At 42.1% G+C, this 14,140-nt stretch overlaps 1 protein-coding gene across 2 annotated transcripts in view; it reads right to left on the bottom strand.

The window, feature by feature from the left end:
* Window positions 1–14,140, bottom strand: part of LOC142577251 (carnitine O-acetyltransferase-like) — a 68,473-nt gene that overhangs the window by 42,958 nt on the left and 11,375 nt on the right. For both annotated transcript variants that reach the window (XM_075687085.1, XM_075687086.1), the window contains exon 7: window positions 8,436–8,607. In XM_075687085.1, the coding sequence (XP_075543200.1) occupies window positions 8,436–8,607 (172 nt within the window). The remainder of the gene's footprint in view (window positions 1–8,435; window positions 8,608–14,140) is intronic.

Raw genomic sequence — 14,140 nt, 5'->3', positions numbered from 1 at the left:
TTTAGTCTCATGTCATGCCGAGGACAAAGTCTCAGAAATCTTCTGTCATTATTATCAAGATCAGCTATTCGTTTTGATGCCATTAAGCCTAACATGTCACCGAGCCACGAAAGTGTTTTGATATCCCCGTACCAGATGGTGCAAGAGCATTTAATGGTGGCAATATGGAATGCTTTTTCACTGTAATATCAAAACTAGATTTCGTACACTTTAGTTAAAACATTAATCTCACAGCCCATTAGCAATTCTTGAAGGTGGTATGTGTTTAAATTTGTAGCACTTTTTCTGATTTTATGTCCCTGTAATTGTCCAACACTGCGACGCAGCAGTGCAGCACGATCCACCTGTCGCACCACTTAGACATCATGTGCATGTGGTTAAGGTGTTTTACTCAGCCAGAAATTAATTTTTTATTTTGTCCTTATTTTGCAACAGTGACTGGCCACCTTCACAGATGCAGCAGCTGCTTGCTTTGTTGAACAAACACACGAATTCTTTTGATGTCCATTCGTCGACTCTGGGCCAAACGACAGTTGCAGCGCATCACATTCACACAGACAAAGCCTCTATAATGTGTAGACACCCATACCGTGTCTCTAGCCGAGCAGAAAATCATAGAAGAAAATGTCGCGGACACACTACAAGAGAAGGTCATTCGACCTTCAGCTAGCCCTTGGTCATCTCCTGTTGTTTTGGTTCAAAAAAAAAAAAAAAAGAACGGTTCCATGCGCTTTTGCATAGATTACCAGGCCCTCAATAAGATCACTCGAAAGGATGCATATCCTATGCCATGCACTAGTGACACCCTTGATTCGCTACAAGGCGCAGAATACATTTCAAGCATCAATCTGCGTTCTGACTATTGGCAAATTCCCATGCACGAAGATGATAAAGAAAAAACAGTGTTCGCTACCCTCGATGGACTTAACGAATTCAACGTCATGCCTTTTGGGCTATGCATTGTACCTGCAACTTTTGAGCACATGATTAACACTGTGCTGCGTGGCCTGAAATGGAAAACTTGCCTCTGCTACCTGGATGATATTGTTGTACTTTCATCAACATTTCCTCGGCACGTGCAATGCTTGGATGAAGTTCTAATGTGCCTTGCAGACACTGGTCTTCAGCTCAGCACGGTTTCTTTCTTCGAATCTTCTGTCAATCCATCTACATCGTCTAGCAAGAACTTGTTTTAAGACTCGTTCAGTGTTGCCAGCGTGCTTGCGTAAACACAACAGCCAGACAACAAGAACAGAAGATCATTTGCAACACATTCCATAGTGTTGTGTCCTTCCGACCTGGTGACGAGGTACTCCTATGGACACCACTTCACACTCTTGGTTTGTGTGACAAGTTCTAACCACAATTCATCGGGCCATACATAGTCATGGAGCAGACATCACCCATAAATTATCGCTTAACTCCTGTTGTCACCACAACAAACTCCTGTTGTCACCACAACAAACCCCTGTTGTCGCAGCACCGAGGTCGTTCACGTCTCCCACATGAAACCCTTCACGCAGCATTCTTCGTTGCCTTGACTTGCGGCCAGGATGGCCACTTCCACATAAAGGGGAAATCAGTGTGGCTGTTTATTAAGACCGTCTTCTTCATCTGTATATTATCATCATCATCCTACTTTCATCGATCCCCATCTTCAGTTCCGTGTGATCATCATCATCGGGTGTGTGCCTTTGCTGGTTCAATGCCAAGTACTCAGGCCAAATAAACATCGTTCGAACAGAGACATCATATTATTTATTAAATACTGCGGACCCTTGGATCCAAGTGGGCAGTTTCAAAATCACAGAAGTAATACAAAAAGCAACAATGGAAACTGTTTCAAGATTAGTGTATAACAGAGGTAATGAAATACAAAATAACAACAGTGGAATTTGTTTCAAGATTAGTGTAATATGGCATAATACAATACAAAAGGACAAGGAAGTGGTTTATGAAAGCTGTTAATTATGGGGTTTTATGTGCCAAAACCACTTTCTGATTATGAGGCACGCCGTAGTGGAGGACTCCGGAAATTTCAACCACCAGGGGTTCTTTAACGTGCACCTAAATCTAAGTACACTGGTGTTTTCGCATTTCGCCCCCATCGAAATGCGGCCACCATGGCCGGGATTCGATCCCGCGACCTCGTGCTCAGCAGCCTAACACCATAGCCGCTGAGCAACCATGGCGGGTGGTTTATGGAAGCTGTATAATAGCGCTACAATAACCCATGGTAGAGTGTATAAGCGCGACTGGACAAGGACGAAGAAAGAAACAGATACACAGACACAGACACACAGGAAGCGCTGTGTCTGTGTATCTGTTTCTTTCTTCGTCCTCGTCCAGTCGCGCTTATACACTCTACCATGGATTCTAACCAACTAGCCCGCCAACGTGTTTTAACCAAGCTACAATAACCCCTTATTACCCTTTATGTAATACTCCCTAGCAGGGTCTTTAAGGTAAATAAATGAAATTAAATGAAAAGAGGTGTGAAATGGTGCAACAGTGGAAATTTGGTGTGGTACAGAGACTAAGAACAGGCCTGGATTATTTCATTCTAATCCAAAATCGTGTGCAGAAAATAAGCATAGTTATAAGTCTCAATTCTAGCAAAATCAGGTGTTAGAGAGTTAGTGTGATGGTGCCTTGTGGATCTGGTTAGTAAGGGTGAAAGATACCGCGATGGGTCTATGGCAAGTTCATGGTTAAGAAGCACTGAAACGAACTCAGTCCTGAACCGTTTTCTATGTGTTTTAAGAAGGGGAATGTCATTGGCTTCCATTATTTCGGACAGAGAGTCAGATTGTGAGAATCTGTACCAAATAAACCAGACTGCTTTCCTCAGCATTCTTTCTAATCATTTAATGCTTAGTTGAGTATGTGGGTCCCATACCGTACTAGCGTATTCTATTTTGGGTCATTAACAAATAATAGCAGAGCAGTTTAACATTGCATGGGGTGGTTGTTTATGGTGTAGGAAGCAGAGCTTTTAAACGCAGATGAGCAAATATTACTAACATGCAAAGTGCATGCATTTAGTGCATGCACTCCTGGCTTGCATGTAATCTGCTACATGAGTAGACGGTAGCAGGCACCGGGACTCTTTCAGCGCCCAAGCTTTCCCATTATATGCTGGCAAACACTGCTTTTAAAAATCGACTTTCAGATAAGTGAACGTAACGGTGACAGAACAATTTTCCACGCATTGGATTCCAACTGGCGCATGCTCTCATATCGCAGCAGACGACGCACGAGCGCATCGAACAGCAATAGCTGCGAACGACACATACCTATAAAGTAGGCTGGTTGCCCAGAGCAACAAGTGCTTCAGGGTTCGTGTTTACAAAAGCTTTGATTGTACTTGAAACAATGTGAATACACTCCAAAGCTGGACCATTTGACTGTGAATAGTCACGCCCTGCATTTTCCATAAGCGACGATGATCCTACTCCGGCGATGGTGTGTGGCTGTGAAAAGCCGTACAAGAGCTGGCGGCCGGTTCCCTTTGTTCCCCTTTTCCCAGCACAGAAAAATAGAGGAGGCACTGGTCGCACCTAACTATTCGAAAATATTAACTTTTTCAGCGACGATGAACTAAGTTTGCGTTTAAAAGACAAAAGGTGGTTTTTTTACATGTAATAGGGAGGAAGACACTTTTGTCAGTGTTAACTACCATCTCCCACTTTTCGCACCACTTCACTGTGTTTTTCAGGTTGTTATTTAGCTCAATTGAGTCACCGGGACAAAAAAACTTCTTTGAACATAATGCAGTCATCTGCAAACTGTTGAATTTGTGCACCAGGAGTTATCACGTTTACAATATTGTTAATGTAAGCCAAGAGCACGGGGCCCAGGAAACTACACTGTGGCACACATGAAAAGTAGTCCTCCAATGTCAGTGTGCTGCTTCCTGTTAGACAGGTATACAGAAATCCAGTTGGTGGAGATTTCGGGTGCTCACACAGTGCTATTTAAATGTTCACACACTGATATTCTGCTTGGACAAAAAGGCTGGGGTTCAATAAAATCTCAAAACATTTGTGTTTCTTTTGAGCTTCCAAACCAAGTGCTTCTGCTTGAAGAAATCAATAGCTTTGAATTTGATGTTTTACAGTGTTGTTCTTCATACGGCAACAACTTTTTTGGGGAATAGTTCTCCTCAAGCTTTTCCAAACAGTGACTCACACAAAATGCCAAAAGAGAATCAAAGGAGCTGAACTGAACTCATTAAGTGGAATGCTATTGACTTGAACAAGTCTAGACGGTGTGGGTGCAGATGAATGGTATCATGGCTAGTAACTGTGAAACTTGAGCTGCCTCGCTGTGGAGGGCAAAGTGTTTTCAAAACAGATGTAACTTTCCACATCACTCAAAAAGGTATCTGCTCTTCCACTGAAGGCCATGAATTGAGCAACTGGTCGGTTTCTATAAAGCCACTGGGGCTGCCACCAAACAATCATCAGTGATTTCATCACAAGAAACGAAAAAAAAAAAAGAAACTGACATGGTACCTTGATACCTAGAAGAGCTATTAATATGTTCGCATTCTTAGGGTACCTTCATGCACTCTCCAAGAACTAACTTTCTATGTATCAGCCTAACTGTTTTCCTGCCTACCTTCATCACTAGCTGAGCACGAGGTCGCAGGATCGAATCCCGGCCACGGCGGCCGCATTTCGATGGGGGCGAAATGCGAAAACACCCGTGTGCTTAGATTTAGGTGCATGTTAAAGAACCCCAGGTGGTCAAAATTTCCGGAGTCCTCCACTACGGCGTGCCTCATAATCAGAAAGTGGTTTTGGCACGTAAAACCCCAAATATTATTATTATTACCTTCGTCACTAGGCAGTCCATGGTCAAATGGGTAGCACATTGGGCTGCCGTGCCAAGGGAACAGAGTTCAAAACCAACCGTCGGAACAACTTGGGTCACTGAGTACGTGGCAATGCGTACATATGGGCTGCTGTTCAACGAACCTTTCACGCCAACATGGGTCACTGTAGATGCAGAACTGGGTATATACTGCTGTTTAATGAACGACTTTGATGTCAACTTGGGTAACTAGTAGGGGTGTGCAAATATTCGAAAATTGCAGACATTATATTTTTAACATTTGCATTCGATTCAAAAATTAGATATTCAAAAATTTTTGAATATTCGGTTGGATACAAATATTCGAAACAAATCGAATATACTGCCGGCTGCGCGGGTGCAAATATGGTTCTTAGTGTTTGCTTCTATCTAAGAACATGTGTCTGATTTTGTGCTGCTGGCAAAATTTCACCTATAAAGCATGCTTAGCCACTGGACTCTAAGCTCTGCAGAAAAGCCAGCCTCTCAGTAGCAAGGGGCACAAGTTTGTGGACAGAGAGGGTGCACTATTGTGCAGCGCCAGCGCCAATCCCGAGCTTACTGCTTGACAGCTAATTCAATAAGTGACGGCTGGTTCAAGGTCAAATGTTTCAGAGTTTATGGACATTTGATGTTGTATAATAAGGCACAGGTTGGCAAGAACAGACAGGTAGTGGGAATTACTCAATTTTCTAAGTTAACATGAGCCAAATACACTTTTCTTTATTATACCAGTTTACTAGTCTAACTTTTTACCACTTACAATGTAATTACAATGTTCCAACATGTTAAATAACGAAACTTGCTAATAAATGCACATACACATCATTATTCAATACTCGATTCGATATTTGAAGCTAAGCATTCGTATTCGATTCGTATTCAAACATGTTGACATTCGCACACCCATAGTAACTAGGTATGTGCCGCTGGGAATGTGCTGCTGTACAATGGCGAAAGAGACGCTTTAAATTTCTCCAATGCTGGACGAATTCAAACCCAAGTCATACAGGTTCCTCAAGGACGGAAACCTGACGCTTTATCAGGTTGTGCCACAAATGCACTGCGTATGTGCCGCTTCTCAAGGAATGCCTTTCATGGCAACGCTTTAGCGAGCTGCGTCATGACTGCACTGGGTGTGGGCCGCTCTTCAATGAACTTTTCGCCAAATTGGGTCTCTGAGTAAGTGCCACTGGGTGTGCGGCAAGCGAGGGAACCATTCTCGGCGTTCGCACGCACCGGCACACCACGCTTCTCGTCTCGGAGGTACTTGTCAGCAGCACCACTAGATGGCGCAGCGTGTCGAGAAAGAAGTGCGAGAGAAAAGACCAGCTGCTGCCAGACGCACTTCTCAGCGTTCGCAAGCACCAGCACACCATGCATCTCGGAGGTCATGCAGAGGCTTTGCAGTGGCGGCGCCAGATGGGGCCGAGTGTTCTTAGGGAATCGTGAAACATGAGTCCCACTGCACTATGCGCCTCATAAATAACTCGTTTCGACAATGGCAATACATTGTGTCACTAAACTGATTCAATGCTAAACACATTACTGTTAACAGTCATCGTGAGATGGGTTCCACTAAATTTTTGGGGTTGATGGTAAGGTTGGTGATGGTTGGTGCTTTACATTCGTGTTTATAGCACCACAAAAAAACAGGCATTAATACAAAGGTGACAGAACAAGGGCTTGTGCTAATTCTTTTGTGCCAATCTTTTGTCCCTCGTGGTGCTAAAATATAACTCTCAAGACTTCCAGTTCTGGATGCAATGAAACATTCACAAAGATACCTAAAGCAATACTGACATCACTGGAGAGCTCATCAAATGTGATGGAACAGCTAGCTACAGCACAGCAGCAAATAAAAAAATTTTCACAGTAGTTGCAGCCACAATGATGAATCAAGTGACAGCATCTAAAACTGCATGCTATGAAGGATTAACAATCATACTTTAGCCCCACGAGAGACAGAAAACTGACAAAAAAGAACAAGGACAAGCACTCGTTCTGTCTCCTTTCGTGTTAGTTTTTATTTTTTGTGGCGCTAAGAGCATGAATGTAAAGCACCAACCATGTCGAAAAAATATTGAAAAAATAGCTATTCTCGATACCAAGGAGTGAAAAGGAAGAAGTGATGGCTGCAAATATCCTTCTGTACCATCTCTGAGAAACTAGCAGAAGAAGCCTTGGATTATGTCATGAGGCGTGGCAATATGTTCCGGGAGAACACTACATAGAGGCCAAGCTACAGTGGACTCTCAGTATTTAGATGAAATGCTAGACAGCATGCAGTTTACATTTTACCTCCAAGAAAAGTGACATATGCAATTTTCTTTGTCTCCATTGATTAAAAGGAATAAAGCCCAATTTGACCTGACCACATATATCTTTCATATTTTGCATATCGTCCAGCCAACCTTCTTTTATGTTACCCTTCTTCATGACTTGAGCAGGAAATATTCTTAAGCTTTTTTGCCATAAGACTCCCAGTGCAGCAAGATTACTGCCAAGACTCCACAATTTTATTATGACAGGGCTCTATGGTTCATAACGTCTATGTAACACTGAATTTATTGCCTCATACACAGCAGTACTTAGATTGGGTGCTTACATAAATTACACGAAACTTTAAAAATAGAGTGGCACACCTTAGGCAATTGAGGCCAATGGTGTATTGTTCATAGTTGTCTTGGGTTACTGAGGCTATATTTCGAAGTATGATTAGTTAGCTAATTACTTACAATTTAATATTCATTTTAAGGCATAAATTGTACTTGAAAAGTTGTAGAGAGCCCTAACAAGCACCCAATAAAGTTGTAACTTGATGAAAACAATTTTACTGTGTGCTTTTTAGGGCTTTCCACAACTTTTCATTTACAACTTATGCCCTAAAACAAATACTAAAAATTTTTCAGAACGAAACCCAAACAATTAGCTTACTAATTGCACTTAAAAAACGGTCTGTGTAGTGCAAGATGACTACAAACAAAACGTTGTTGGCCTCATTCTTTTAAGGTTTACCACTCTATATTTTCAGTTTGGTTCAACTTACATGAGAAACCCAGTACAAAAAACATAGGCATATATATGTGTATTCAATTTGCATTGTATTTTCAATATGCATGTACACACACATGCATCGTCACATTGTCGTAAAACACTGCTGACACCATCTTTTTTCATTGTCTGGCTGAAACTGTGACACAACAGCAAAAAAAAAAAAAAAAAAAAGACAAGCAAACAAAAAAATTCTTTGGTTTTATTGGCCAAAACCGCGATATAATAATGAGGTATGCCTTATTGGGGGACTCCAGATTAACTTTTGACCACCTAGTAGGTATATAATTTTTTTTATATGCTAATTTGACCACGGGTGTTTTTGCATTTCGGCCCATGGCCAGGATTTCCATTTCAGCCGCCGTGGCCAGGATTTGATCCCGTGCCCTCGGGCTTAGCAGCGCAACACCACAGCCACTACGCCACCACGGCGGGTAAAACAACAGCAAATCAAAACCTTACTGGAAGGAGAGCCTTGGCTCCTCATGCCCAGAGCACAACTAGCAAAACAAAAGAAAACTTACTTCTGCAGAGGTTCTCAAATGCCTTCGCCCAGTTATCTCTGTGCTCAGTTGTCAGAATACCAACTCCGGCACCAACATTTGCCGACATATCCACCACCTGATGAAGTTGCTGAAGAATTTGGTGCTCATCATATGGATTTCCTTGGCTATCATAGACCTCAACTGCAAAAAACTGGTACAGGACCAGTACCAGGATTATGATGAAGGTGCAGAAAACTGGCACATACATCCAATAGGTTTCAATGTACAAGTGGATGAAAGAAAATGCAATTGGGGATACGTACTGCTAAAGTAAGAGATAATATTATTAGAGCACAAAAATTATTATAGAGAGGAGGTAATTGAATACTTGGGTCAATAAGCAAGAAACTGCACTGTTGAATTTCTATCGAAAAGATTTAATGACATGAAAACATTCTACAAACCTAGCGTGTTTACTCAAAGATAGATCAAACACAAATATAAGTTGACCCCAAGATAATGAACTGGTCAAGAAATAAAAAATAATTATAATATAGGCCAACCCATATCTTTTTAGAGAAACGAAGAACATTCACTATGACACCCTTATCTGCCGTAAGCTCAACTATTAAATCTCGCTAGTCAATACCACAAGCTGCATCTTAGTCGTAACTGCCAGAGAAGCCCTCTTCGGTGGGTGCTTCGCAGGCACCCTCAGCACCCCAAAAGACCTTGTCCTTGGTAACATCGAGTGCTTTGGATATTTGGCATTTCTTAAAGCCAGTCTGCAAAATTTCCAGAAAGGATTTACTGCAAGTACGATGGAGGAACTCTCTTAGCTTGGTACGTTTCCCAGCTTTGTTCACGAATATAGGTTGCGATTCTTTGGTCACAAATATGGGACAATAGATCATTTTGGGCAACATTTTCAATAAAGAAAGGTGGACCTATATTCAAATAAATACAGTATTTCAACTCCTGTACATAAACTGAGTGGCAGTACTTGATGTGTCCCTGGCTGCTTCTGTTAAAAGTTCAGTGGATACCCATGTAACATAAGCCAAACCACAGCATCCTATCGCTACCTTGATGTTTACATATGTAGTGACTTGTCCAGGAAACAACACGTAAATCACTTAATAGTTAAAACAAACCAAACTTTAGGCTACTTGAAAAAAACTTCTACATTGCCCAGCTGTAACTAAAACTGTTACTTTATACTACCTATGTTCGACCTCAGCTAGAAGACTGCCTTTGTGGGACCCACATAACACTGCACTAATACAGGTTACTAAGGCAGTGCAAGATTGTTCCGCTCGCTTCATTTTAGCTAACTATAATCGCATTGCTAGTGTCACAGAAATGAAAGCTACTCTTTAATCTTCCGTCCCTAACCAGTGCAGTAGGCATTCACACATTTGTCTTTTCACAAAGCGTATTTTAACAACCCCACTCTTTGTTCCTTGTTTATACTTCAAGCGCCATTTCTCTCACACCAGCTTGATCATCCCCATAAGGTTAGTACACCACATTTTTCAACCACTGCAGGCTCACAATAATTTGTTCCCAGAATTGCAAGGAACTGGATCACTTACCTGCCTCCATAACAAACATAACTGATCCAAGTGCTTTTAAAAATGCTCTATCATGCCTGCTGTAAGAATATGGTACAATTAGTAATTTTTTGTGGGTACTTTTTTACTTGAAATGTGTAACCTATTGGGTATTATGCTTTTTTTTCCCCTTTTTTTCTGTGTGCCCCTCCCCTCTGTAATGTATTTATACCCTAAGTGTACCGCAAATAAATAAATAAATAAACCCACTTCTACTGCTGAAAAATTCCCTTAGAATGTCTCACACTCCCCTATCAGAAGGAAACCTTGCAGGGCCTTCCATAACAGCCATGCATAAATATGCACAATTAGATTTGAGACCAACTCCTAGGATTTTTGCACCAATTATATCACTCATAACTACCTCAAACTCAAACACATATAACATGCCCCCAAAGCATGTTACGAGTTCATAACATGAATGCAGCACAAAACACCAAAGTTCAGGAAGAAAATAAGTGTGTGGTAACCATAAAGACTTTCAAACACAGTACAAGTACTACGTTCACATCAAAACCTTTGACCAACTTAACCAACTCACGCAATTCGCCATCTTAATTAATGTTTTAGTAGGACGTTCTTGACGGCTAGTTGGTTCATACTTGAAGGTAGGTTATAACTGTGCGAAAAACTAGGACAGCGAAAGACAACTTACTGCGCTCGTGGTGTGTTGTGTGTTTCTTTCGCTGTCCTTGTTTTTCGCACAGTTATAACCTACCTTTAATTAATGTTACGAATACAATTCTGTTTTGAAAACTGGCAGTGTTAAAAGGTGACCAGAAATTCCCAAACCAACATCTTTCATTGCCACTTCTACATCTCTAACAAATACATTAAAACATCACAGAAAAAAAGTTATGCAACAGCTGTTCCATGTCAGCTTGAGCAACATGTCAAGCAACAGCATATCAGTAAAACGCTGCACAGAAGGCTTCAACAGAAAGTTGCGATGTAGGAAAAATTAAGATGTAATTGACACTAAACTTAGTGCAAGTTTTCTTCATGCAAGTAACCACGCACTACAAGCAACTTGAGCTCTGTCACCAGTTGTTCAAGTCACTTACACACACGTTGAAATGTGGCACTGTGCCTGCGAAACCTACCGCCATTTTACAGATTCTCATGGCTATTTCTATTTCATCCCATGAGCCATTTCATTAAGAGGCGCAGGGCACAATCAAGTGTACTGGCATGCTTGCATGTGTATGTGCTCAAAGCTAGTCGTCAACAGCAGGAGCTGCACTGTAGTTGGCACAGCTATGCATTTTGGCCTAAAGCCCCTTACTTTTTCAAAAGTAGCACCATTCTTAGATCTTTCCGCCGCTCCACTCTCCCCAGCATTTCCTCCTCGCGGCCTCCTGTTGCCCCAGCTTCCGCCGCTCTTCCATTGGCCAATCCGTATCACGGGCAAGCACGTGTTGCACTTTTGTATATCTTTTCCTTCCAACACGCTCCAACCGGCATTTCCGATCAAGTGTGAACAAAGTATGCCCAAACGGATTGATCAAGTGCATCAGCGGACCAAAATCAAGTGTGTTAGCGATGAGAACTGCATTGTGATGTCGTGCTGCCGTGCCTTAGGTTGTCACAACCGACAAGGCGATTGCAAAAGGCTTTTCTGTTGACCATCCGGCGAGCGCAATGCACTAAGAAGAAAAGCATGGATGCACAGCATTGGGTGGGCTGACTTCAAGGAGGTTGCAAAAAAATGCACGGCTTTGTGAATTGCTATGGTTCTTCATTACCTCTTCTTTTGAACCTAGTTTACGGCTGCCTCTTTAAGAAGTGCTTGCATATGTACCCATGATGTGCATGGTTTTTAGCACGTTTAATTTTACCTTTATTGAATGTGCTCGCTTTGTTTCATAGGAGTTTTGTTTTGCCATGAAAGTGCTTGCATCTGCAGCAGGCGTGTGACATATAAGCAAATTTATTCAGCCAATTTTTTTTCAGCTCCACCAGAAGACGCTTTTGCAAGGCTCACTGAGGTTTAAAAATAAAGTCGTTTAGCTGCAGTGTAAGCCTGCATGTATTGCTTTGGTTAGTGGTGTTTAATTTTTTCAATGTCCCAAAAGGACTAAGGCTATGAGAGAGGTCATATTTAATGGCTCCGGATAACTTTATTTAGGTCACCTGGGGATGTTTAATGTACACTTTGATCGTACAGTACATGGGCCGGTAAATTCCTCGTTGGCATTCCATAATTCTCCTCGCATAGGTGTGGTAGCGCTGCCTGGGAGTAAGTTGGTGCCTGGGAGTAATTGTATTTCTTTAATAGATTTTATTTGCTAGCTTTAACAACGTTTCCTTATTTTGTATAACTGACAGCGCCTCCAGGACACCAAAGCTGGAACCAGGGCTGGTCCTTGGGTTGGGGCTCGCCGAGGCCTGTGCGTGTCAGGGGGTATAAGATCGGTTGTCCACGACAGCAGACAGCCAATTTTGTATGCGAACACTCCCTGCACCGCCTGCTTTATTATAATCTCATGTGCTTTCCTGAGGCCTTTGTTAGCAGTTACATGTGCCCTCCTGGAGCAGTACTTGTAAAAAAAAAAAAAAAATCTATCATCCTGACGACAAAAGCATCCCGCAACGAAAAAAGCTCCCCGTGACTTCTGCAACATACCCACCCATGTGAGGAGAATTGCGGAGCCAACAAGGAAACTGCCCACGGGCCTCTTGCATTTTGCCTCTATCCCGGCTACTGCCAGACGTATCCTCGGTATTGGAGGGATGAGTAGTGGCTACTCACATTTTGTGTGCAGGATTATCATAGCAGAGAAAGGCCGCAAAGGACCACAGGCCCCCTGATAAGGATTTACATTTGTACTGCTTAACAGTAACATTTTTATGTGTCTGATTAACCCTTTGACGGTTAATGACATAAATATACGGCACCGCGAACAAGTCCGAAAATGTTCGATGCCGTATATTTATGGCGCCGTCTGTACGTTTAAAAAGCGCGCCAATTTCCTAACTTTTTCTTTTCTATCATGTGCTGCCACTATGTGGGGATAAAGGGAATTATTTTCGCGCACCTCCCTCTCTCAGTTTTCGTTGCATGGTTTGTTTTAGCGCTAGTTTGCTCCCGCGCATCTATATACTACCGCTCGCGCATTGGCATGCGCGCAGGTGGGCGGCCGTTTGGATTTTGTTTCGCGGGTGGTTTCGGCTTTTTTGCGCTTGCGAAACTGATGGCTATCTCGTTCCTAATCGCTCGAAGGGCGACCGCCTGTTCTCGCTCATTTAGTGCTTACAGGAGTGCGCATAGGAAGGATGCCGCCGTGCATGCGTTTCCGTTTCCTTTCTTTTTTTTAAAGACTCGCCAAAACTAATTGCCCTAGCTGGTTGGCGATAAGATGAAGATTAGCAGAAGTTTGTCACACGTGTTGCTTTTTTGATGGGCACACAACCAAACAGTTTGCTTGAGTGCGCGCACCTACGCAGTTTGATTACGCTATGGACGTACCTATTAGTGCAAGAGCAGGAACATTTGAGGCTTGCGAAATATTTTTGTGTGCGGATTTTCAAAGCCTTGGACTACGTGCAAAAAAATGCATCAAATTTTTAATTCTGATAAGTTTATTTCCTTTTTTATTGTTGTTATTCATGAATGAGGAATGCATATATACCAATGCAAAATATTTTTTTCTCACTTTACGGTCACCCTAGAAAAATTACGTTACAATTTTTTTTCGAAATAAGTCCCTAAGAAGAATCGGAATCTGCAATAAAAAAAATCGACCCTGGGCAGTCGCATATGGCGAAAAAAATCGACCCTTAAAGGGTTAGCAAACGGGCATCACATGCGTCCTATGCACTGTACGTTGTCTTCCATCTCTTGCGGCAAATGATTTCATGGTTTTTGATTATTGGTTTTTGATTCGTGGACGGAGTTGCTGTGGAAGCTGCACATGCACATCGAGTAGTTATATAAGTTTGCATCCCAGTAGACCATAACAAGAATTAGTGCATCTGTTGCAATTTGCTTTAATAATTATACCTTCTTTTTCCTTCGGGTTTCATTGTTTGTACGAGCCTGACAGCTCAGTGAACTTTGTGCATTTGTGCTGTATGCTTTCCTTGTTTGTAAGATTGTGATAAGCACCTTTATTAAACCCACTTGAGGAC

The sequence above is a fragment of the Dermacentor variabilis genome, chromosome 1 (genome assembly GCF_050947875.1).
Source record: "Dermacentor variabilis isolate Ectoservices chromosome 1, ASM5094787v1, whole genome shotgun sequence".
In the NCBI taxonomy this organism is placed as follows: domain Eukaryota; kingdom Metazoa; phylum Arthropoda; class Arachnida; order Ixodida; family Ixodidae; genus Dermacentor; species Dermacentor variabilis.
This window is presented reverse-complemented; position numbering and strand designations above follow the sequence as displayed.